This window comes from Tachyglossus aculeatus, chromosome 11 (assembly GCF_015852505.1).
Source record: "Tachyglossus aculeatus isolate mTacAcu1 chromosome 11, mTacAcu1.pri, whole genome shotgun sequence".
Lineage (NCBI taxonomy): Eukaryota > Metazoa > Chordata > Mammalia > Monotremata > Tachyglossidae > Tachyglossus > Tachyglossus aculeatus.
In genome coordinates this window covers 67,150,389-67,177,075 of record NC_052076.1, presented here as the reverse complement: position 1 = coordinate 67,177,075, position 26,687 = coordinate 67,150,389, and the positions used below count along the sequence as shown (strand labels likewise).

The 26,687-nt window shown below is 47.1% G+C and overlaps 1 protein-coding gene across 1 annotated transcript in view; it reads right to left on the bottom strand.

Annotated features, from left to right (window-relative positions):
• Positions 1 to 7,203: 7,203 nt before the first annotated feature.
• Positions 7,204 to 26,687, bottom strand: part of LONP2 (lon peptidase 2, peroxisomal) — a 133,808-nt gene continuing 114,324 nt past the window's right edge. The window contains exons 12-15 of the mRNA XM_038754902.1: positions 21,179 to 21,321; positions 11,385 to 11,592; positions 9,910 to 10,100; positions 7,204 to 7,926 (exon numbers count right to left, since the gene is read on the bottom strand). Of these exons, the coding sequence (XP_038610830.1) occupies positions 7,705 to 7,926; positions 9,910 to 10,100; positions 11,385 to 11,592; positions 21,179 to 21,321 (764 nt within the window). The 3' untranslated portion in view covers positions 7,204 to 7,704. The remainder of the gene's footprint in view (positions 7,927 to 9,909; positions 10,101 to 11,384; positions 11,593 to 21,178; positions 21,322 to 26,687) is intronic.

Genomic DNA, 26,687 nt, shown 5'->3' with positions numbered 1-26,687 from the left:
TGAAAGAGATGGGGAGGAAAAAAACCCAGCCTTCTCTTCCACCTAAATTTGCATTTGTAAAATGCGGAGGGTCATTTTTTGATTAGATGGGTTTTTGCATCCGTGACCAGTCGCTTGCAGCTTTTTTGAATGGTATTTAAGCTTTTACTAGGTGCCAGGGACTGAATAAGCGCTTGGGGTAGATACAAGTCACTTAAGTTGGACATAGGACCCTCTGAAGCGTGGCCGGAGAGCAATAATAATAATAATAATAACGGCATTTATTAAGTGCTTACTATGTGCAAAGCATTGGGCTGCTTGGGTTTATGTGAAGAAAGATTAGAAGGTGGTGACGATTCATTCATTCAGTCGTATTTATGGAGCGCTTAACTGTGTGCAGAGCACTGTACTAAGCACTTGGGAAGTACAAGTTGGCAACGTAGAGAGACGGTCCCTACCCAGCAGCGGGCTCACAGTCTAGAAGGGGGAGACGGACAACAAAACAAAACATATTAACAAAATAAAATAAGTAAAATAGTAAATATGTACAACTAAAATAGAGTTATGAATCTATACAAACATATATACTGTTCAAGCTCTTTATGAAAGGGTGAGTTAATTCCATTTTAGCTTCAGTTGGAAGGAACATAAATGTTGAACAGGGCAAGACTTTCACCTTGGTTATTTTTACATATTCCAGCCAGTAAAGGTACGGTTGGGGGGTTCCGCAAAAAACGAAGGGCAGTTTTTATTTGAGCAAATTTCTCACTGAAGTCTTGCTCATTTTAAATAGATCTGTCATCATCAATCGTATTTATTGAGCGCTTACTGTGTGCAGAGCACTGTACTAAGCGAGGTCGCTTCTGCCACGTGTGGCTTTTGTCTTTTTTTTGTGTCTTTAGGAGTTTTGCATAGACTGCTGTGGGGGGGAATTCAGGAAGGTACTTGTCACCATACACATCATCATCATCATCAATCGTATTTATTGAGCGCTTACTGTGTGCAGAGCACTGTACTAAGCGCTTGGGAAGTACAAAAGATGGTCCCAAGAATGCGTGCCCATCCCTCTGGGAAGGGCCCTATGCATCTCTGTTGCAGAAGTCAAGCTTAAAACATTATATAATCAAACTGACAATTTTGCAAGCAAAGTTGGGGAGAGACAATTTACGCCCAGAGCTTGAAAAAAATATATAGTTTCATGGTATTTCTCCCAGCCTCAATATAAGGTGCACAGATTTCTGACTCTCAAGTGAAACTATTCAAATTTTACAGAACTCATTCCACTCCTTAATTATAAATCACTAACTCTTTAATGCCAGGAGCTCAAAAAAGGGCAGCTATGCTCAAAAAAGGGCAGCTATATTGAAATTGCCTGTTCTAAATGTGTGTTCCCCCGGCCACACCTTGAAAATGAGAATGAAATATAAGCATTGAAGCCGGGACTACTTTGGAGACCCAGATCCCGAGTCAGTTTAGGTCAGTCCCTCCCTATCTGAGGCATGGACTGGGGATCAAAGTAGTACGTTCTGCACCCAGTTCACTTGTGCTGCTCCCTGATTTAATGAATGCTCCGTGTCTTGCTCAGTGTGGACATCTGTCTGGATGCAGTGCCAAGTGGTGTTGGAAGAAACAGTTGGGTGCGTGGAGTGGCATGAGACCCAGGAAGAGTCCCGTCGAAACCCTCCAGGAAAACGGACTCATTTTCCATAACTTGTTGGGTCTCTTGTCATCATTTTTATATAGAGAGGCTTCTCTGGCTCATTTTAGCCAGGGACACCGGGCAACCCATGCAGGATTCGGGCAGGGAAACCTCCAGTGCCACTCTGAGTGCAGGGGAGAGGAATTTTAGCTGGCTTTTGTTGAATCTCCCCTGGTGTAGATTCACTCATCTCATTCTTTCCACCTCTCCAAAGCATTCCTCAACCTGTTCCAACAGATTCTCAGCTCCGGAGGGTAAGTTTCAGACTTAGTCGAAATCTGTCGCTTAAATAGAGCCTGTTCCCTGCCTCTGCTGACTCCTCCCTGGCATTAATTCACACACCGTTTGGTCCCAGAAATTTCACAGGTGCTTAGGAGAGGTGGCGGCTTTGGAGAGAATCATCTTCATCCAAGGGAAAAATGCGTTTGCCCAAGAGGGAACTGACAGATCAGTAATGGTTTAGCCAAATTAATATCTTACGCTTGTTCTGGTTCTATTTTTAATCAGTGGCATTTATTGAGCACTTGCTATGCGCAGAGCACTGTACTAAGTGCTTGGGAGAGTACACTATAACAGAGTTGGTAGATATGTTCCCTGCCTATAAGGAGCTTAGAATCTGGAGACAGATACTAATATAAAAAAGTGCTCTGGGTGGGGTGAATAAAATGTGCTTTCCTATGGGATTATAGGCACTTACCCTAAGATTTTAAGATCAAGTTTGTTTTCTGTGGCAGAGTGGAAATTCAAAGAGGTTTTTAGGAGCTTCTGTTTTTGGGGACGTTAAAACTTGGAGAAGTTTAAATAATGATTAGGAACTATTTCAGGCCAGTTTGTTCAGTGTGCCCTGGGGTGACCCTTGAAGTCAGCCCTGGGCAATTCTGGAAATACTTGTTGGTGTAGCTGGGATTTCAAAACTCACAAAACACGGACATGAAAGTGCCATCCCAGGTTTGAACATCGTCGCACTTGGAAAGACTTCATGAAAAGTTTGCATTTAGTGTCGCGTAGGTATCCCCAAAAGCAGATCTGCAGTTTTGTGTGTCAGTTGGCAGTTCTGAAGCCTCAGTTGTAGCCAACACCGAGGGAAAAATGGAGAGCGTGATTTTTGACAGGCTTGCGTTTTCAAAGGAATAGTGTGAGAGTGGAAACTCTGAATAGCTTAGGGTTACAGGGCTTAGATAAATTCACGACTGAGATGTTCATAAGGGGCTTCTAGATTTCAAGGCTTTGGGGTGAGGTTATGGAGATGGGGTGGGGGTGATGGAATTTCCTATTGAAAATGATGCGTGAGTCTCAGTCCTGTCCATTTTTGAGGGGTGTGTCTGTGGAGGCCACAGTAAGTATCTGATCATTGCAGGCTGGATGGCAAAACCAGTGGAGAACAGTGTCACCAGGAAGCCATGCTTTTTTTTTCTATTTTATTGTAGGCTGTTGGGGTAAGCTCCTTATCTTCTCCCCTCCCTACCCACTATTCCCAGCTAGTAGTAACTGAAAGCCATGAGGTAGTCCTCTACCCCCCTTTTATTATGTGGAGTATTGGGGCTTTAAAATATGTATATATATATATATATATATATATATTTTTTTTATACACACATATTTTTCAGATATGTAGATGATAATAATTGATATATGTGCTTATTAGCTGCCAAGCACTGTACTAAGCACTGGGGCGGATATAAGCAAATTGGGTTGGACACAGTCTCTGTCCTGCATGGGGCTCACTGTCTTAATCCCCATTTTACAGATGAGGTAACTGAGGCTGAGAAGTGACTTGTCCAAGACCACACAGCAGACAAGTGGTGGTGCTGGGATTATAACTCATGACCTTCTGAATACCAGGCCTGTGCTCTATCCACTATGCCCTGCCACTTATATGTATAAATACATATATATATATATATATACATATATGTATATATAATTGTGGTATGTTAAACACTTACTTGTACCAAGTGTTGGGGTAGATACAAGATAATTGTATCCCTACCCTGCTCGTTCAAGCTCTCACCCTGTCCCGTCTGGATTACTGTATCAGCCTCCTCTTCGATCTCCCATCCTCTTGTCTCTCCCCACTTCAATCCATACTTCATGCTGCTGCCCGGATTGTCTTTGTCCAGAAACGCTCTGGGCATATCACTCCCCTCCTCAAAAATCTCCAGTGGCTACCAATCAATCTGCGCATCAGGCAGAAACTCCTCACCCTGGGCTTCAAGGCTGTCCATCACCTCGCCCCCTCCTACCTCACCTCCCTTCTCTCCTTCTGCAGCCCACCCCGCACCCTCCGCTCCTCCGCCGCTAATCTTCTCACCGTACCTCGTTCTCACCTGTCCCACCATCGACCCCCGGCCCACGTCATCCCCTGGGCCTGGAATACCCTCCTTCTGCCCATCCGCCAAGCTAGCTGTCTTCCTCCCTTCAAGGCCCTACTGAGAGCTCACCTCCTCCAGGAGGCCTTCCCAGACTGATCCCCCTCCTTCCTCTCCCCCTCGTCCCCCTCTCCTTCCCCCGTCTTACCTCCTTCCCTTCCCCACAGCACCTGTATATATATGTATATATGTTTGTACGTATTTAATACTCTATTTTACTTGTACATATCTATTCTATTTATTTTATTTTAATATGTTTTGTTTTGGTTTCTGTCTCCCCCTTCTAGACTGTGAGCCCGCTGTTGGGTAGGGACCGTCTCTATATGTTGCCAACTTGTACTTCCCAAGTGCTTAGTACAGTGCTCTGCACACAGTAAGCGCTCAATAAATACAATTGATTGATAATTGGGTTGGACACAGTCCCCATCATTCAGTCGTATTTATTGAGCACTTACTGTGTGCAGAACACTGTACTAAGCACTTGGGAAGTACAAGTTGCCAACATATAGAGACGGTCCCTACCCGACAACAGGCTCACAATCTAGAAGGGGGAGACAGACAACAAAACAAAACGTGGACAGGTGTCATCATCAGAGTAAACAGAAATAAAGCTAGATGCACATCATTAACAAATAGAATAGTAAATATGTGCAAGTAAAATAAAATGAACCCATGAACTCTCCATGACCCCATTTGTGTCCTCAGACAACCCCATTTTTACTTTTGAAATGGAGAAAATTCAGAAACCGTTTAATGTCCCATTTGACCTCAAATGACCCAATGAATGCTCCGTGACCCCCTCGTGTCCTCGGATGACCCCCATGAACTCTCCGTGACCTCATTTGTGTCCTCGGATGACCCCATTAACTCTCCATGACCCCATTTGTGTCCTCAGATGACCCCACTTATGAATTTGGGAAAACTTTCAGAAAGCAGCAGTGCTCCTCCTCCTTGGCCAGGACCTGACGCCCATTCGGATGCCTGCCGGGCACGATGGGGGTCGGGCTCTGGGGAACGCTTCCCCGCTTGGCCCTGACTCCCACCCCAAATGCCCATTCCCCACCTGCTGTAGGGCTCCGGGCCTCAGTTTCCCCACTTGGGCAGCGAACCAAGTGTTACCAGCAGAACTGTGGATTTGGTCTAGCATGCGCTTGACTTTAAGGCTCCCGTGACCCAACGACTTCCTTTAGCGCTAGTTCTGATTAACTGAACTACAGTCTTGCCTCATTTTTATCCGTGAAATACTTAGTACTGGATGTAAGAACTGATTGTGACGGTTCCCTGTCATCAAAAAATATACATCCTGGGGTCCTACCTGCTTCCCCACTTGAGAGTCTGGTGGTGGCAAGATGTTTTCCTTGAAAATCTTCCCTCTGCAGGATTTTTCTGTCTTTCATTATCACAGGTGCCAGCTTTGCATTTTGCATGCAGGGACAAGGATCTCTGGTGGAGATGGGGACAGCGTCGGGGCAAACATTTTGAGTTTTTCCACCCTGAAAAACCCTCAAGCAAGCACGGCCTAGTGGAAAGAGCATAAACCTGAGAGTTGGAGAACCTGGATTCTCGTCCCAACTCTGCTACTTGCCTGCGGGGTCACTTGGGGCAAGTCATTTAAACTTCTTTGGGCCTCAGTTGCCTGTTTGTAAAATGGGGGTTCAATACCTGTTCCCTCCCCACACCCCTTGGCCCACTGTCGTATATCTACCCCAATGCTTAGTACAGTGCTTGGCACACAATTTTTATTACACCATGGAGCCTGTGGTAGCAAAGGCTTGCTTTGCCCAGGAGATCAACCTGGAAACCCAAAGTACTGGATTCAAAAAGCCAGGGGCAGGGCCTTACCTACCATGGTGGACTTGGTTCGCAGGCCGTCTTTTCTTGTTGCATCTAGGAAGCATTTTTGATTGTCCTGGTCCTGAATGCACTTGTGCTGGAAACTGAAAGCAAGGGCTCACCCAACAACTGGGAACTCTCTTCTCATCTGTCTGAGGGGAGGAAGCCATGCTAGTAGGGGACGAGGGGGTTTTCCCACTGAACGGTCTTTGCCTGTGAGGCCGCATCTTCAAAGATCATCATCATCAATCGTATTTATTGAGCGCTTACTGTGTGCAGAGCACTGTACTAAGCGCTTGGGAAGTACAAAAGATGGCCCCAAGAATATGTGCCCATCCCTCTGGGAAGGGCCCTATGCATCTCTGTTGCAGAAGTCAAGCTTAAAACATTATAGAATCAAACTGACAATTTTGCAAGCAAAGTTGGGGAGAGACAATTTACACCCAGAGCTTGAAGAAAATATATAGTTTCATGGTATTTCTCCCAGCCTCAATATAAGGTGCACAGATTTCTGACTCTCAAGTGAAACTATTCAAATTTTACAGAACTCATTCCACTCCTTAATTGTAAATCACTAACTCTTTAATGCCAGGAGCTCAAAAAAGGGCAGCTATATTGAAATTGCCTGTTCTAAATGTTTCCCCCCCAGCCCGGCCACACCTTGAAAATGAGAACGAAATATAAGCATTGAAGCCGGGGCTACTTTGGAGACCCAGATCCCGAGTCAGTTTAGGTCAGTCCCTCCCTACCTGAGGCATGGACTGGGGATCAAAGTAGTACGTTCTGCACCAATTCACTGGTGCTGCTCCCTGATTGAATGAATGCTCCGTGTCTTGCTCAGTGTGGGGCCCGTAGCCCTTCTTGAGAGTAACTTTACTTTGTTTCCTCAGCAGTTCCCTGAAGCAGGGGATTGGATGAGTCACGGGGCTGATGTAATAGCCCGGCAAGCCAGATGTGTGGTACTTGTGTGGACTCGGAAACCCAGCTGACTAGGATTCACGATGAATGGTAGGAAATGTTTAGTGCTGTATATAATTGACAATGCTGCTGCGGAACACCCTGTATTAGGAAAGAAAAAAATCCCGCCCGTTACCACTTAGCAATTTACAAGGCCAACTGGGCTCAATTCTCCTGAAAACTACCCTTGAAAGCAAGGAGGTACAATTGTAAACTTGCTTTTGCTTTGTTAAACCGGAGCTCGATTCTATACTGGGGTAGCCATTTGCCCCTTGGCTGGGCATCCAAAACGCTAGTCGCCAAATCCTCCACCGCCCCCCAGCACCAGTCACCTCCCTCCCCTGTCAACGCTCTTGCAGTCAATTGCAAAAGGCACCAGATTTAAATATATTTTTAAATCAACATTGGAGATTGTCCATTTCTACAGAGCTTGGAAGACTAGCACAGTTTCTACGAACGGAAAACTTCATTTTGTTTACAGGCAAGAGTTAAGGCCTGGACACTTAATCCCGACAAGCATAGAGCAACCGAGCTGGGCGCGTCCACCACAACCTAAGCTGGCTCTTGGATAGCCAAATGTTTCCCACTGAAAACTTGCTTTATCTTGAAGGTTGGTGAGCCCCGAGGCTAAATGGCACAACTTCTAATTGCTGAAAATTTAGTTTATAAATGTAGCCATCACCCCACCCCCACCCCATTACCAGGTCATTACTACTACCATTTAATGTGTCCGCTCCTCATATTGGCAACTCTAAAAACCTAAGACGTGCTTAAGTACTTTAACGGCAGATTTTTTTTCTTTTGTTAATTAGCTAACTGATTAAAATGTAAATTTTGTTCGGTGTGAAAAGATTCTGGCTCATCAGCTTAGAGTTTACTATTCAAGAGCCCTAGTCCCGTCTTGACTGAAAAGCCTCCCTCAAAAGCTGCATTAAGAACTTCATCCAGGCAACTTGCTGTGACAAAACTCAGATCCTGCCGTATGTTGACAGGAATCTCTTCGAGGTCTTTCTCATTTCTCTGAGGAATAATAATCTGCTTCAGTCCTGCTCTGTGCGCTGCTAAGACTTTGTCTTTGATTCCGCCGACCTATTATAAGGGAGAGGAGGAGAAAGTTAGGGAGGGCTTTATGCCCCTTTCACGGAAGATCAGAAAGTTAAAGGAAGCATTTGCTATTGTGTTTTCAAGTATACATGTAGAAGAGCTAACTATTACCAGGGTGAACAGAAAAGTTAGGGTCAGAGAAGATCACTGCTGCAGACATCCCTGCAAGTAGTTGATAGTTGAAATGATGGGTAATAATAGATGTGGATAAATCCAAATACACACTGCAGAAAACTGTTTTCAAAAGGGTTAGTCTAAACTCTTCAGCTTTGGACACTTCCTTGCTAGTAAACTTCAAAATGGGGGTAGCTTTGATCTCATCTATGGGCAGGTGGTTTCACGCTGATACTGACTCCTTTATTCTTTTCACTAGAACCTGACCATCCTCTCAAAAGGTATTACCTCAAAAACAAAGCCTGTCAAATGACTGATGTGGAAGGTATTTCATTGAATTAGCAGAGTGATGGATCGAAGCCTAGGTGTTGACTTGTGGTTCTAAACTTGCTCTAGCTCTGAATACAGTCCCGATTTAATCAGTCAAGGAGCGCACACTGTGCTAAGTGCTTAGGACAGAGTTGATAGGCATGTTCCCTATCCATAAGGAGCCTATAGTCTAGAGGGGGAGACAGACATTTAATATAAAATAAATTACAGATACATACATTAAGTACTGTTGGGATGAAGGAGGGGTGAATATCAAGAGCTTTTTATCACACCATTCTGTTCAAGCAATACCAGCTCTATTGCCACCCTTGTCTGCCTCCATTTCTTACTTGGGTGACTGTCCACTTCTAATACAGTTAGCCTTGATCCAATATGACAATATCAGACTAAACAGAAGCACACTTTTGATTCCAACTACAACGTCCATCACAGGTATTTTCTCCAGCCCAAGAGTCTACAGTTTCTAAAGGCGTCAATACTTATGGGAACTAATTAGCCCACTGCCTGATTAGGAGGTCAATTAAGTTGCTAGGTTATCTCAGGACAGTGGGAGAACAAAAAGAGCAGCGATAAAGCTGAATCCAACTTTCATAATCAGTGCTAATGAAAATAACTCTCTGACATTCAGCAGCTCTGAAAACCTGTTGACTTCATCATCATCAATCGTATTTATTGAGCGCTTACTATGTGCAGAGCACTGTACTAAGCGCTTAACTTGACCATATTTAGTCTTAATGTTGCTCAAAATGTGAAGACTAGGTTCTGGGTCTCGAAGTAGATACCTCCCATTCTTGTCAGGGCCTGATTTAGAGGGGAGGAGGAGTCACTGTTCCAGGATGGATTTTTTTTTTTTTAATGGTATTTGTTAAACGCTTACTTTAGTGCAGGCATGGTTCTATGCACTGGGGTAGATACATGCTAATCAGGGTGGAAACAGTCCCTTTCCCACACAGGGCTCACACTATCAATCCCCATTTTACAGAGGACATAGCTGAGGCTCAGAGAAGTTAAGGGACTTGCTCAAGGTCACACAGCAGGTGTGTGGCAGAGCTGGTATTAGAACCTAGGTCCTTCTAATCCCGGGCTCTGGGCTCTAACCCCTAGGCCAAGGATTTCTTATCTCAATGGGGGAAAGGGCGAGGGAAGGGAAATGGGATGGAAAATAGGGGACCACAGAGGCAAAAGCAAACCTCAGTTATTCAAAGAGTACCTCCAGTGGTTTTGACCCTCTCTCCCATGCAAAGCCAAAGGCTAATATACAAGAAAAAGGGTGTGGGGGGAAGTGAACAGGTGCACTCCAGCTTCATACCCCCCTTTATTAACACCTGGATTGGAGTCTTAAAAAGTATAGTGAAGTACAAGGGGCAACAGTTTCCTGCCCTCTCGCCTGAAATTGTAAAATGCACATTCAAACTTGCTGAGTAAAGAGTACAGCAATGGAAATTACTGTTATTAAAAATGAGTGAGCTTAAAAGAAAATCGGTACGGTGAATACCGGTTCACTTTTTTTCAAGCACCACTTACTGGCAGAACAAGTCCTCTCAATGTAATTTCTCCCGTCATGGCTACATCTGAGCGCACTAGCCTCCCACTGAAAAGGGAGGCAAGGCAGGTTACTATGGTAACGCCAGCAGATGGTCCATCTTTTGTGACAGCTCCAGCTGGGAAGTGCAGATGGATGTCTGTGTTGTCAAGCAGATCAAAACTTCCAGAAGCTTTAAAAAGAAAAGAAAAAAAAGTCTTGTAATGTGTCAAAAATTCAAACCTGTTTTACTTGGTCTTTGTTTTAAAAGACAGATAGGAGGAGGATAGCCTTATTTGTTCTACTTAAGCCACCAGAGGTCTTCATCTGGAGGAAATTTTCTGATACGTGCTGCTGGGTCAAAGTAACCTTTTAAAGATTTGTGTTCACCAGGCCAAGTGAATCCTTAGGCATGTGCGTAGGACTCAATTTTTAAAAAATCTGAAGGGGAATGATGTTGAGCCATTTATGGTGAACATTCTTCTGGTTTGTCAGAAGTCACAAACAGTTCCAACACAGTGCTTTAAGATAAGCCCTATGAACCATATTTCTGTCCATCAAAAAGCCGTATTATCCTACGACCCAGATTACGTTTTCATCCTCCTATTTTTAGCACTGGGACCCAAGGTAGTCTTAAGCATGGTAAAGTACCGCCAACCCCGCTCCCTGCCATCGGGCTTTTTTTCTTGCACTGGCTTGTCTTGTTCTGAACTTGGGGTCTTCCAAGGCCTCCGTAGTGGAAGACAACAGCGTCGCAGAAAGTTGCAGCATGAGCAGGCAGCCAACGGAAAATAGAAAGCAAAGTCTCCCCCCGGCATTTGGGAGCAGGGAGCAGATTCAGCCACCCAGAGACAGTAACTGCCACGTGCAATAACTTTTCCATGCAGTAGCATCAGAATTTAGGTGGTGGTGGTTGTAGCTTTGTAGTTACATGGTATTTACTTGAATTCAGTAATTCTTTGACCTGTTTCAGGAGGTAAAAATAAGGTGTACAATCACAAACCTTAAACTGGACTGGAGCCTTTTCATTCACTCATTGATTCAATCGTATTTACTTAGTGCTTACTGTGTGCAAAGCACTATATTAAGCACGTGGGAGAGGACAATACAACAACAAACTGCCACAGTCCCTGCCCTTAATGAGCTTTGGGAAGGAATTTCCACCAGTCAGAGGACGTTTCCCAGGAGCAGTGGGAACACTGCATTACCCTTTGTAGCAAATGTAGGTGAGTAAGCTGGTAACTGCCCATGCCGCCATAGACCTTTGTTCGCCAACGTATTCTGTCTTTCCACGAGTCCAGACTTCCCTCAGCTGGGACTCACTGTTCCTTCCGGAAGAGTGTCATCGGGGTATCTTATCTTTTCCACAGAACATTTCCACTTAAGCTATTCTGGGAAAACTCTTCGGCACATCCTGAGGGAGAGGGCCGTCCTGTCCCCCCCCTGCCTTTACTTGCAGAGCCCGAGGTCGTCCTACCATTGGTCAGGTGGTATTTCTTTGCATTGCTCCGGAGCCAGCTGATGGCAAGGTGTGCCGACTCCTTCATGATGTCCCCAAGCTGCCCGGTCAGCGTTAACTGACCTTCTCCATCCATACGACTTGCTTCCACAAACATGATCTCACCCCCCAGCGGAGTCCAAGCCAAGCCGATTGCTACCCCCGGTTGACTCAGTCGCTCGGATACCTGGAAAAGAAAATAAATTCACAAGCCATCCAGCTGATATACTATTTTTCACCTTCTGACACAAACAACTGTAAGCAAGACTTCTTTGAAGACACTGGGCTAACTTTAATTGAAAGTATTTGGGATGAACTTTGCTATTTATTATGGACACATTCTAATTTTGCCCCGGTCAGCTTACCTTCAGCTGCAATAAGGACTTGACCCAAGCATCTTTTTCCCTACAGCCATTTAAAGGCAGGGAATTTTGGAAGGAGCCGCCAGCCCCCCTGGATTTTCAGGGCCTGTGGGGCTAGAACTGCCTCCACCCATTACAACCCTTGCTTCAGCTCCTTAGATGTCAGAATGATCCTGCCTAATAATCTCAGTGACTCCTAAACTCTCTTTAATGTATTTGTGCATTGGTTTCAGGAAGGGGGTGGGAGGGTGGGGGAGATTAAATCACCAACAGCATTTAAGAGGTGTTAGTCTTTATGCCCCAGGGACCTAGTTTTCAGAACAATACGGTGGGAAATGTAGGTCTGGCATAGCAAGTCTTCCTGTGTACACAGCCTGACTTCAAGGCCTACACAATGAAAGCGTTCCCAGTCTGAGCAGCTTGGCTGTCACACTGTTTCTGAGGGAACAATGCTGCCTGGGCTTCTCTTCCCCTAATGGGATTTCCATCCCACCACTATGCACTTTTCAATTTGAAAACATCAACTGTATCTAGCAAGTTCTCATGGGTGGGATACCACCTCCTGGGGTTAAACAACTGCCCCAAATCTCAGAATAATAATTTGTGGTTTTTGGTAAGTGCTCACATATGTGCCAAGCAATGTACTGAGCACTGGGGTAGGTACAAGATAATCAGACCTGACACAGTCTCCATAAGGGTCTCACAGTTTTACATAGGAAACCCTCCCTGTCCTGCCTTCAGATGAAAGGCCCCCACTTCTGGAGCAGGGCACATCATGGATGGTGAACTCTGGGCACAAATTTCCAACTTTCCTCATCCCTCACACTGCCTGGAAATGAAGACACTCTTTTTCTAGGGTTAAAAATGAGTGAACAACTGTTAACACCACAGCCTTGGCTCCTGTTTTCTGGCTTAAGAGTTGGACAATATGGCTAGGCTCCCTCTCAAGAGGCTGGGCTGCTTGCAGAAACCTTGCTAGCTTAACTACTGAAATTCGGGGGCACATAACTGCAACAAAATAGGCAATCAAAAGTTGGTGCTAATATGGAATCTGATTAAATGAATGCATTGCTACAGCCCCACTCCTTGGGCAGTGTTGCACTAAACCGGACAACCTAAGATTTCTTGTCTTCTGACCTCATTTTTAGTTATCTCTGTGTAGGAGCAGAGGGCTCTGGGAAGCTAGAATCCTGAGCGATAGTTATCGAGCACAGTCGAATGTGGCAGCTTAGACGCTGGCTAAATCAGCTACGGATGAAAGCTGAGACCGCTGTCTGCCCCACAGGACTGCATGTACTGAGCCTCCCCAAACGGGTCCTTGCTGCTTCTTGGCAGGAAGTTCTCCAACACCCACCGGTGGTTGATGCTCTTGCCCTGAAACGCACTAACACAACCTCACTAGACAAGGTTTTCCCTTTCCCAATTTAAGATCCCGCTCCAGGCAGCAGTGGGAGAGCAAACCAGGGCCTTGGTCTTCAAGAAGGGACAGCCAGTTCTTAAATGTGTTTCTCCTTGAAGCTCTACACCATTTGCAATGGGGCGGAAAAATCATTTGGCTGGATGGGCAATTTCTCCGAACATGGATGCTTACTCTCTCCCCCTTATAGAGGGGAGATCCGTGCTAAACATCTGCTTGCCAGAATAATACCGGAGGCCCCAAAATAAACAAGCCTAAGGCTCTGTTTGATCTCCCTGCTGCCTTAGAAGTCCAAGCCACAGTTTTCCAACACTTCATTTCTAATGGCCTTGGATGCCTCCAACTATGATTTCTCTGTTACAATAGAAGAGGGACTGAAAGTTGGGACAAAAAAGGGAGGAACCATGAACGGCCAAAACAACTAGCTGCACTAACTTTTTCACTCAACTGAACAGTCTCTTCTAGCAATTAAGATAGGAGGAGGGGAAGGAAAAATGAAAAATACTGGAACAGTTAATGTCTCGGGCTGCATTTGCCTGAATCCATCTGTCATTAAGACGGGCAGCTCCAATCAAAGATGTCTGCTGTCAGTTATTTATTTGAGATTTTACCGCGATAACAAAGACACCAGGTTAATTAAAGAGAAGCAGAAAACCTTTTCAATCTGTTGCTTATCTGGACTTACGATCATATTCAAGATCACACCCACTTCTGATCCTACAATGAAAGATCATCTGGCCCTCCTTTTTCAAGGCATTCAAAGCACTTCTCTTAAGAGTATCTCTTTTGGGGGGGGGGGGGGGGGGGGATAAGGGTGGGGCAGAGAGGGAAAACGAAACAGGATTTTTAAGGATATGAAACAAACTCCCTTCTTGCCCTACAGCTCTACGACATTTCACAATTGCCTGCTAATTGACGTGATTCTCCTACCCCCAAATCTGGTTTAAGCACCAATGCCCTTGTTTACCAGAGGATTTACAGGATAGGGGACAGTTCCCATAGCTATTTCTGAAGAGGGCATTTTTACCATTCATGTGAGAAACAGTCTGCTTTCAGTGGTCATAGGGAAACCGTTGCCAATTTGTACTTCCCAAGCGCTTAGTACAGTGCTCTGCACATAGTAAGCGCTCAATAAATACGATTGATGATGATGATGATGATGTCAAATGGGGATTAAAAGTGTGTGCCCCATGTGGGATAACCTGATTACCCTGTATCTACCAGTGCTTAGAAAAGTGCTTGGCACACAGTAAGCACTTAACAAATATTATTATTCCACAATTTCATTTTCAGCTCCCCAATACTAACACCATTCTGCTTAGCAGAAAAAGAAGGGCCATGACCAGATTTTATCTTTTATCCAACCACAGAGGCCTGAAGCCTCAGGGGGGTCCCAGACTCCACAGCAGGGCAAGAGCCCTCTCTTGACCAGAAATCCTCAAATCGATCCAGATGGCAGGTGAGTGGCTGGTTTATGACTGAGCCCAATCAGAAATGAGTCTCTGTCCAAAGGCATGAACTGGAAACCCACCAGGTTCTGTAGGCCCATCCTAGCTCCAGGGCTTCACACCAGGGGACTGGACCCAGGCTCAGAAAATGAGGATTCCTGGGGCTAACAAAACTCACTCACTCAATCGTATTTATTGAGCGCTTACTATGTGCAGAGCACTGTACTAAGCACTTGGGAAGTACAAGTTGGCAACATATAGAGACGGTCCCTACCCAACAACGGGCTCACGTGATCAATGCTCTGGCTTCACCGTTACTTTGCTATGTTTTATTATCACAGTTTTTTTAAAAATATGAATCCTTCATGATAACACAATCGTCAATTCAGCAGCGCTCACACTGAGTCTGCCAAGTTCTTTGGGGGCCAGTCTAAGGCCTGTGAAACCACCACAGAGGCAGCACCTGGGATATCTCCTTTTTTTAAAGAGGCAAAATGCTTTCATTACAACTATTAATTTATAGCTCTGCAATAGGGTCAGCAATTTATTTTCCTGGACTGCTGGCTCTCCAGGTCGGGGACCTGTTTCTTAAGGGGGCCATGAGTGGATTCCCAAAAACCAAGGGTGTAGTGAGCCTACCGACATGAAAAGAGGCAAGCAGTTGCCGTACTTAATCAAGCCCCAAGCAGAGTCGCAAATCCACGGTCTGAAGTAATAACTAGAGAAGCAGTGTGGCTCAGTGGAAAGAGCCCGGGTTTGGGAGTCGGAGGTCGTGGGTTCTAATCCTGGCTCCGCCACTTAGCTGTGTGACTTTGGGCAAGTCACTTAACTTCTCTGCACCTCAGTTCCCTCATCTGTAAAATGGGGATTAAGACTGTGAGCCCCATGTGGGACAACCTGATTGCCTAGTATCCCCCCCAGCACTTAGAACAGTGCTTGGCACATAGTAAGTGCTTAACAAAAGCCATCATTATTATTAGTAATGCCCCGGCCGGGACAGGGGGTCCAGGCTCCTCTGAAGGTCACCCTGTCTCGGCCAGACAAAATCCATGCATCGGGGAGTGATGTCTGGGTGCGGGGAAGAAAGGGAGGGAAATGGAAATGGTGGCTGCATTGATGAACCAGCGTGGCGGGGGACCCGGGAGGACAATAGTTTCAGTTACAGTAACGCTCTGGGTGCTTGGTGAACACCTGCACCGTGCACCCTCTTTTCTGCCAGCCCCTTTAGGGCTGCCAGAGTAAATGGAGTATGCAGAGCGAGCACTGAATGGAGTGTCAGGAATTGATAAGTCACCTTTGGGTGGGGGACTTGTTTGAAAGGCTAAACTGCAGACTATTCACAATGCATTTTAAAAATACAAATTTATTCCATTGGGCTGATGTTTCTACCTCACTTCAGGTCTGGATCCATCTTTGAATATCAAATCTTCAGTCCCCAAATAACTTAACTCTTTCTTCCTATAGGTTCCTTCACCTTGCCACAGCGTGCACCCAAATCAGAATGCAAATTTTTATTGCAGACTGTCCCAGCTGTCTTGTAATGCCACGGGAAAGCCTTTGAAAATCTACTTTTTCCAGCCAAAGATTCCTTGTCCTCTAGATACTAAATCCATAATCCCTGCCAATGCACCAAACAAACAGCCATGAAATCACTTTCCATGAAAAGCTTTTCAGAAGGAAACTGCAGCTAAAATTCCTTTCCCAACTCCCTCACTTCTGGATGCAGTAACACTGCAACAGAATCACAGCAGAGTTTCAGAAAGTATTTCCTTCAGTAACACCAAAAGACCCCAAAACATTTCCCTTCTGTGATTTCCTATCTAAGAAAATACCTGACGTTTAAGAAAATATTCACCAGGAATATTGTTCTGAGGTATGGAAACGCTGCCCAAGAGACAAACCAGTATGATTTTTAAGGAAGGCTGCTTGGAAAGGTAATGTACTCCTGATCTTAAAGCTCTATTACTTGACTACTAACTGCTGGCCTGACCTAACAGCCTTCTGTACCTGTAACAAACAAATCCATGATATTTTAGGTACTGGGGATGCTTGAAAGATAGGGGACTTAGGGGTGGGAGGAGAGGAACTGGTGAGAATTCTTGAATTAAATAAGGACACTCATTTTCACAGTTGGATCTAGGTAGGGTTCATCAGTGCATCAAGGCTTTCAATCCCAATCAAATTCATCTGCAGGGGCAACTCTGAGCTTCCCTGAAGCTTTAATTAGGGGTTGTGAGATTTATACGGACTGAAGAGAATCTGAAATGTGCTCCAATCCCTCCTTCAGAAATGACATCAAAGTGGGTGGTAGTTCTGGGGCCAATATTCTGGGTAGCACAACAACAGACTCTTCCGGTTTCAGTCGTTGCTTTTCCGAGATTGGGATTAATAGAAAGACGGTCTGGGAATAATGCCGACCTTTGTTCTCCATGGTCTGACTGTTCGTTGCCTCAACTGTGGCTGCCCAAAGAACCAAAGCGCTTGTCGAAGAGGTCAAACAATACACCTTTTCATAATCTGGAACCTCTGTCAACCCCCCTAATTAAAGGCTGAGAACCCAGCCTGCCTGGAACATGTGGGGAAGCCAACCCTGTAATTAGGGGCTTAAAACACTAATAAAGAGTTTGCTAGTCACCTTTAAGGAGTCCCCCAGGTATGCTGGATCAATGGAGTTATTTGCCACTAAGCCATCCCTGCTGGATCACATCTAGTGAGAGCTTGGCAATGGAGGCAGTCACGCTGTATCTTATTTTCACTAATTACAGACGGCACCACCCAGATCAGAGGGGAAACTTTCTATCCTAGGTTGCCGCAAACCAAGTCTGGAGCTCACTGGGAATGCCCTCTGGGACCTGGAGTCTGCAACCCAGCACAGGGAACACTTGCCCCTTCTGCCCTCTGGGGCAATGGAACAAAACGATTTTTCACATCATGGAAACTCCTCTGTCGGGGGCCACTTAACAATGATAATGTAGTATTTGTTAAACGCTTACTACGTACGAAGCACTGTCCTAAACGCTGAGGATGAGTCCAAGATTCATCGGGTTGGACACAGTCCCCGTCCCACATGAGGTTCACGGAATAAGACAGAGGGAGGAGGATTTTTCTATTTTACAGGTGAGATGACCGAGGCATAGAGAAGGTAAGCGACTCGCTCAGGGTCGTACAGCAGACAAGAGATAGAGCCGGGACTAGAACCCAGGTCCGATGACTCTCAGGCCCACACTCTTTCCACTAGTCCATGCTGCTTCTCGAGATCAGCCCCATCATCATCATCATCATCAATCGTATTTATTGAGCGCTTACTATGTTCAGAGCACTGTACTAAGTGCTTGGGAAGTACAAATTGGCGACAAATTGGCCCCAGATGGCCAATGAAGGCTTCACCCCAACCCTTCCCCTGGGGCCACTCTCTTCTGGGCCTGGACACCTCCCCTTATTGTAAGCTAGCAGGCCACTAGCCTAGAAAAGAGGTGGTCCTAGGAGAGTAGTCAACCAAGGAGGGGAGAGAGACTCTCTTGGCCAAGACAAGTCATTTCAGTGAAGGGATGAGAGTTCCCAGCACATCTTCTGCTCTGGCCTTCTGGTTCCAGTGACTCACTCTCCTGTCCTGCCCTAGCCAGGAGAGCCACCACTGTGGGCTACCCAGAAATGGGTGAAGGCAGAAGGAAAACAAGCGGCTTTTGATTGACACTTGAGAATCTGACAGGCCCAAGAGATGCAGAGGGAATGGTTCTATGTGAAGCTCCAAGAAGAAATCAGGATAAGGTCCTTAGTATTTAGTATTTAGAGAAGCAGCGTGGCTCAGTGGAAAGAGCCCGGGCTTTGGAGTCAGAGTTCATGGGTTCAAATCCATGCGTTCATGGATTCATGAGTTCAGAATTCAGAGTTCATGAGTCAGAGTTCAGAGTTCATGGGTTCAAATCCATGAGTTCATGGATTCATGAGTTCAGAGTTCATGAGTCAGAGTTCAGAGTTCATGGGTTCAAAGCCCAGCTCTGCCAATTATCAGCTGTGTGACTTTGGGCAAGTCACTTAACTTCTCTGTGCCTCAGGTACCTCCTCTGTCAAATGGGGATTAAGACTGTGAGCCCCCCGTGGGACAACCTGATCACCTTGTAACCTCCCCAGCGCTTAGAACAGTGCTTTGCACATAGTAAGCACTTAATAAATGCCATCATTATTATTATTATTATTATTAGCTGTCCAGATTCAGGCTATTCACAGTGGGCGGACTGAACCACAGGGCCAGACTCGATGAGGAAACCAAATGTTTCCAGTGAGGACTGAGTAGCGCTGTGATGGATTTCTAAGATTTCCAATCTAGTCCCCTTTGGTTTTTACCTTGTCCCTGTGCTTGCAACCTCAGCAAAGTCTCCAAAAATAATACCTCCCCACCTCTTCCCCGTGCCCCCTCCCACCCCACCTCCAAAATCTTGGAATAAGTATAAAGTCTACACACTCTAATAATATGCATTATTCTCTTCTTTTCATTTGCCACCCTAGTCTAATCACACTCCCCAAATCTAATGGGATGCTTGGTCTTTTGCCGGAAGACACGGAGAGAAAGCCTCACGGACACTGCAGTACACAAAATCACAGTCTGTAATATCCCCCTCGCCATGCAGAAGGTTCTGAAATATCTCCACACAGTAAAAGCAGAATTTCCCAAGATTAGGCCTTTTTCAGCCTGGACCACCAAAGAGCTGCTCAAGCCCTGTCACAGCGAAAGCACATCAACACCAGGTTGTTTTCAGAGCTTAAAAAATCTGCTTCTAACACCCTGAAAATCCAGGGAAATCTCAAATGAACCTCACTGGTTCCTCTTCCCAGGCCAAGTTTTCACGATCCAAGGGAAGTGATCTGGTTTCATTGTTTGCAGTCCCATTTCCACAGATGGCAGAGGATTAGCAGTTGAGCAATCTGAACTGTAGGCAATCAAGAATATTCACCCAGTAACTACTGTGTGCAGAGCACTGCACTCAATGTTAGGGAGAAAATAATGGAATCGGTAGAAAAAATAAATCCCTGCCTCAAAAGGTTTACAGTTGAGTGGGGGGGGAACAGACACTAAAATAGATTCCAGAGAGGAGAAGGAAGGTAAAGGAAATATATACATTCAGGAGTTAGTGCATATGCTATAGGGTATGTAAGATAGGGACTCAGGTGTTGTGTAAGTGGTTCCCTTAGGTGGTACAGAAGGGCTGAGCAGGCAGGAAGGGAAAGCAATTTCTCAGTAAGAGCCTCTGGAGGAGATGTGCTTTCAGAAGGGCTTGCAAAATGGGTATAATGGTGGCACATGGACTAGGATGGTTTGCTAGGAGTGGAGAGTGTGAGCTGAGGTTTAGTGGGAGAATGGAGTAACTAAGCAGGAGGGATAAAGCTGATTGAATGGTTTGAAACTAATGGGTACGAGTTTCTAATTGTAGTTGCCTTGCACTACCTGAACAACCTGGAACTCTCCTTGTCTTTGGCACCCTTACTTCCTCACACATAAACTTGGAGAGCTATTTTTTTTTTAACGGCATTTGTTAAGTGCTTACTATGTGCCAGGCACTGTACTAAGCACGCTGGGGTAAATACAAGTTAACCAAGGTTGGACACAGTCCCTGTACCACGGAGGGTTCACAGTCTTAACCCCCATTTTACAGGTAAGAGAACTGAGGCACGGAAAAGTGAAGTGACTCGCCCACGGCTGCACTGAGGACAAGTGGCAGGGCCAGGATCAGAAGTCAGGTCCTTCTGACACCCAGGCCTGGGCTCTAGCCACTAGGCCATGCTTCTTCGCAGCCGACTTCCTGACAATCTCCTCAGGACAGTGGGGATGAAATCTGCGAATCGCTTTGGAAGAAGCGCCCTAAAGCTTGCAGCGTCTCATGGCCGCTCAAATGATGTTTGGTTCCTCGCACGGCTTCATGCATCTTGGGGAAGAGTAGGGCCCCATGTAACCCAAGCATGTCCCCTCCAAACTCACTGCAACCACCTCCCTCATTTCTCTTCTGCTCAGCTGAAGGCCTCAGAGCCCTGGCCTGCAAGCAGACCGTGACCATGGATTGCGGTTCGGAGGGGGATGCGGGGGAGGAAATGGGTGGAGGCATGTGCGCTAGTTCCAGCCTGAAGGAAATAAAAACAATGGAATCATAATATCCTGAAGGAAAGAATCTGGACTAAACAGGCAGCTTACCCTGCTCAGGAGGAGCCTAAACTCTGCTGATGTTTTTCAGCAATTAGTTTATCCCTAGTTTTTCCCCCCTTAGCTCAATAAATCCAGTACTGCAGCAAGTGGTTAACGAGGAAAGGGGGAAATCTAGAGATGCTGCCCCTGTGTGCCTGGATGTGGAGAAAAAGGCAAGACCACGGCCTCTCGCAGAAGGCGCCTCCATGCTGGCAGCCAGCAGCAGGCTGGGGAGCCGTCTCGGTGCACCCGTTACAAATTCAAAGGCAAAAATCCAGAAGGTCAAGTAACCTCAAGAATTCAAAGTCAGGAACCACAAAGCAAGGGACGAACCAGGCGAACAGCGAGAGAGAGAAATGAGAAACGGTCACCTCCATTTCATACATCGGGGGTCCGAGGATGTCTTTCAGGGCGTGGAAGTCGATCAGAATGGGCATTTCCGGGGGGAGGGCCAAGTCAGCTGTGTCCCCGATGGACTCGGTCTTGGCATCGTCCAAGACGTGCTCTTTGCAGCCTAAAAGGAGGAGAACACAGTTTACAATCTGTAGCTGCTCGGCCCACAAAATGACCAAGACTAGAACAATTAGGAAAGACATCTGTTCACTTAGCGGTGCCCCAGTAACTTAAAACATGTTTGACGCGTCCTACTGAGAGAAAGTCCAGAAATCCAATTTCGGTGTTTCAGGCTTGCTTCTGACCCACCCTGTAGAGGGGAGAGGAAGAAGGGGGAGGGGGAGAGGGTGTGTGTGTGTGTGTGTATGTTTTCCAGGGGGCTTAGGGGTGCACATGACTCAGGGGAGGGGCACGTCCGGGTGGCATGCCTTCCCTGCAAAATTCACTCCTGGACCAACTCGCATGGAGGTATCTAAACTGGTGAAGTTTGGGCCACGGTCTCAAAGTTCAACCCACCATGGATTTTGGCTCCCTATTTTAAAGATGAGGAAACCGAGGCCCAGAGAAGTTAAGTGAGTTGCCCACGGTCACACAGCGGGCAAGTGTGCTTCGCACGTAGTAAGCGCTTAACAAATGCCATCATCATTATCATCAAGTGGCAGAGCAAATATCAGAACTCAGACCTGCGCCCTTTCCACGAGGCTACACTGCCTTGTGAGACAAACCCCATGGGTTGTAGCTGTTCACACAGCGTTTCCACTCCAGACTTCTCTTGGAGGATCAGCAAATGCCACAGAGTTGGACCTCCCAGGTTGGCCTCACGCCTCTCGCCAGCTGGAACGTGACTCTCCGAACAGGATCTGCTGGGTGGGGATTTTGCTGCCAAGAGGTCAGGTTGAGATCCCGGGAAAAGCAAGTCTTTTGGGGAATCTAACAACTGCTAGTTGTTAGATCCCAAAAGGCTTATTTTGGTTAGGAAGAGAAGTTAACTCCTCAGACCACCTTGGCTGCTTGTTTTTTTTTTTTTCTTTAATTAATCTACTCTGAACAACAACAAAAGAAAAAAAAAACCAAAAATCCCAAAGACATGTGACCCATAAACATTACATGGCAGGGTCAGGGAGAATGGGGAGAGCTAAAGTTTCAACTTTTTTTTTTTAATGCAGGAAATGGTTGGCAACAAGCCCTGTGACTTCTGGCCCTGGCTTTCCTCCTGGCCTTCTCAATAGCCCTCCAGGCTACTGACCCTTCCTGCGAAGCTCCCACTTTTCAGTTCTCTTTGTTTTATTTTCTTCTCCTTCCTTCCTCGACCCTCACTCCCCGCCCCTTCACCCCTCCAAAAAAAAAGGCCATCCCTCCTCAGCCTCATCTCCAGGGCCCAAGACCTCCCTAGGGTTGACTGGCTGAATCACCGGTGAAACAGGAGAGAAAATAGCTGACAATCCAACAAGGTTCCTTCCCTCTCACCACCCTCCCCATTACTTTTTCATTCTCATTTATGTTCTCTCTCTCTCTCTCTCTCTCTCTCTCTCTTCCCCGCTCCAAGTGTCCAAGAGGGGACTCTGACTCTATTTCCCTCTGGGAACTTTCTTGGCTTTCTGAACGGTGTGTGGAGTGGTGGGAAGCGGGAGACGCACCAGAGGCCTGGAGCAGCTGGAGGAGGTGGGCGGCGGAGGAGGTGAGCCAAGTTCAAAGGGCCAGGGAAACGGGAGGGTCTCTGTCTGCTGCTCAGTCCCGAGCGTGCTTCCTGGCGCTGCCGCTGACCGACGGCCGGCTGAACTTGCAAACCAATCTACTCGGCTCCCTTTGGGTTTCAAGGAGACTCTGCTAGGTTTCTGTGCTCTCGTACAATTTAGAAGGGGCTTAGGGCAGGCAGGAAAGGAGGGACAACCGTTGTCCCATTCAAATTAATCACAGGGGAAGAGGTGGGGAGAGGGGGAGGCGGCGTGCGCACACACACGCCTGTACAAGGTCACTGCCCCCCTAAAGTGCTCAATTCAGATGGGCATTGGCGCTCCACACAATGCCCAGAAGCACTTGTGAGCGTGCTCCAGCCGGCAGGGCTGACCAAGGGCTTTTCTGAGATCTAATTACTGCTGCCAGCCCTTATTATGCTATCACAGGGGAAAGCAGCGCAGAACGCTGAAAGCCAATCCACAATTACGTAACACCCGCTTCAGGACGCCCAGCCTTTTGCCGTAGGTAATGCTGACTTCGGTGTGAGGCCAGAAAAAGAGATTCGCGCTAAAGCGGAAAAGAGCTTCTTGGCGGTGGTGGAGGTGGTGGTGGGGGAACTACTTAAACATTTAAGGCAACCAGGGTTCATAAAATGACTGGCAATCTGCCTTGGGCTATAGGAGCAGCAGCTGGGTTATGAGAAATTCAATAAACTTGGAACTCATCTACATTTCAAGACGCGGCTGCCATGGAAGACAAGCGAGGGACCTGACAGACCACCAGCACGTTGGTCTCGGGTGCTGCCTCAGTCACTCTTAAATTGAGACGAGACTGGGTTTCCCGTTGCCGGAGAAGAAATGTAGCCTAGTGGGAAGGGCACAGCACTAGGAGTCAGAGAACCTGGGTTCTAATCCCGACACTGCCACTGGTCTGCTGCGTGAAGTTGGGCAATTCATTTCACTTCTCTGTGCCTCAGTTAGCTCGTCTGTAACATGGGGATTGAGACTGGGAGCCCCATGTGGAACAGGGACTGTGTCCAATGTGATTCGTTTGTATCCACCCCAATGCTTAGTACAGTGCCTGGCACATACTAACTGCTAAACAAATACCATAATTAATAATACTAATATAAAATATTAATATAATAATAATAATAAAAACTACCATGAAAAAAAACTTCAAAATGAAAAACGGAACACCAAAGGCGGGAACGAGGAAGCACTGGCCATATGGCAGCACTAATCCTTTTCGTGCCTCGGCCCCGGCTGACACTTTGAGGTGGAGCACAGGGTGTAAGGAGAGAATTGTTTAAGATCTGCTGTGTGCAGGGACTGGAGAAGGCATCACTCAGTCCACCCTTCAATCAGCAGCGAAAAGCCACCCACAAGACGTAGCCCCTTTCCGTTTAAAATCCATCTACCATGGCCGATCTGAGGGTGGCGAGGGAAGGAGACTCAGCACAGCCCATTGGCCTAACCCCGGCTTCCCTTTCCCGGGTGCTGCTCTGAGTCATGTTTCCTATTTCAGGGGAACGGCCCCAGCGCACCCCGACTGATGTCCCCCCGTTTTCTTCCCCGGCAGCACAGGCCGGAGTCCCGGAGCCAAGTCAGGGACCCAGACCCTAAAATGGGGGCATTGTCCGCGTCGCCCTGCATGGCTGTCGGGAGAGAGAAAGTTTCGGGATTTCAGCGGGGAGACAAAAATCCCCGCAGGTCTAAAAAAAAAATCTCCTCCCCATGTCCCCAGCCCCTTCCCCTGTACCCCTCCCGCAATCGTATTGGAACAGTACAATCTTAATATACCACGCCCTTCTCTGGGGCTAACAGCGGTACAGCAGTGACAGCTGGATTAGTCACAGTACTGAAAATAAACAGAAGGAAAAATGCTGTCTTTGGGCTACAGAAAATGCCCGAGTTTTGCATAATTGAAAGGGAACAGAAGACTCCATTGATGCGTGAGCCCAGCAGCGGCCCTCCCCCACCCCAAAGGAATTAATGGCATCCCCGATGTGGGGTCTCGGCCGTGAGCTCCGGCCGTGAGGGTGAGGGGGGCTGAGGAGGCGCAAAGGGAAATCGTTCTTTCTCCCCGCCACAACAACATCTTCCAAACCAATGGACAACATCTTCCAAACCAACCGAGGCAGGCAACGCTCTCAGGTTTGAAAAGAGGACCTGGGCTTGTAGGGGCAGCCTTGGGGTCGAATCACCAAACAGAGTCAGTCCATGGACTTCTAATTCTGCCCCTGCCTCTCTGTTTGGCCTGGAGCAAAGTCACTTAACCACTTTGTGCCTGGGCTTCCTCATCTGTAAAACAAGGATAATTACACTGACCTCACGGGGGGGGGGGGGGCTGGGAGAATTAAAGAATGCTGCCTTAGCGCTTTAATATGCACAGATGAAAGGCGCCAAATTATACTATTAAATCACTTTTTAAAGCAATTACCTTTCGAACGAGATACCCAGAGATACCCGGGATGACTGTCAAACTTGGCCCTGCCCACTCCTACCCCAGAGCTTTTCCCAGGTGGATGGGCAACTTCCCGCAGGCCCAGGGTTAGTTTCATGGGGGGGGCTATTTGGCTGCTCCCCTGTGGCCTGGTGGCCCACCAGGATTTGTCCATGGGAAGCCTGGGACGCCTGGACCTCAGATCTGACCAGCAGCCTCCGCTGCCTCCTCAGGACCAGGATGTCATGAAAGCGTTCGCTCACCCCCTTACTACTGGTGCCCACCGTGGCCCAAACAAACTGCAGGCCCAGTGGAAGTGAAGGTCAAGGAGCCAACTGGACTCGTGAGCTGCTGCTGGCCGACACTATCCCTGAAGGCAGAGCCCAGCCCCAGTTGGGCCTCTGGAGCCCCCGCCTGATCCTTGACTTTCGCTAACGGGAGCAATGGCAAACTTCAATAAAAATATTGTTGTTTTCCCATATTTGGAAACCGACCAGGAAAACAGAGAGCCTCCTCAGAGAAGCAGAATTATCTCAGAACAATCTGTTTTCCAAAGTAGCTCGGCATAAAAAAACAAACACTGATTCCCCACGATGCTTCAGCTGAACAGTCTAATTTGTGAAATTCAGTTCATTCAGCCACAGGAGACTATATCTCAACCACGGAGAACAGTAACAGGCCAACTAGCACTTCTAATTAATCGGAGTATTGACACAAAATGCTTGAAACCCACAAAAAATGTACGGGGTACCCAAGATTTCAGTTTTCTCTTCCCCTCCCCACCATTTCGTCCACACCCTCCTGCATTCTGTCTCAGTCTGGCCTTTTCCCAGTGGCCTGTGCCTTTCCTGGCTGGAGCACAGCCTGGCTCCAATGCAGCTCTCTCCCTCTCTCGCCTCTTTCCCGGACTGAGGTGCAGCACCTGCAATCGAGGCCCTTCACGAGTCAGTACCAGGGGGAACAGGGCCGCCGGCCCCATGGCTCTCTTGATGGCAGATTTTTGTCTAAAGTCCTTTTTCTCCACTTTTTTCCCCCCAAGGGCTCTTCGGTGTCCACTTGAGTGCCTGCAGGCTCTGTGATCCTTTGCCCCCCACACTCCTGCCGAATTAACCACACCAGGGCTGACACATCCCTGGAAGAGGCAGATAATTCTCCAGGAGGCTCAGGGCCTCCTGAATGGTGGATGGTCCTGGAAGTTGCCCCCCGAGACCTGTAGAGATTTGAGCTGGACCAGGGGAAGCAGGCAGAGAGGTGGACCTGGCCCCAGCTAGTAACCGCAGCTACCCCGAGAGGAAACTGTGGTGACAAAGTCCTCAGGACGATGGATCAGGTTCTTTCTCTGCCTTGCTGCTTCATAGGAAATGG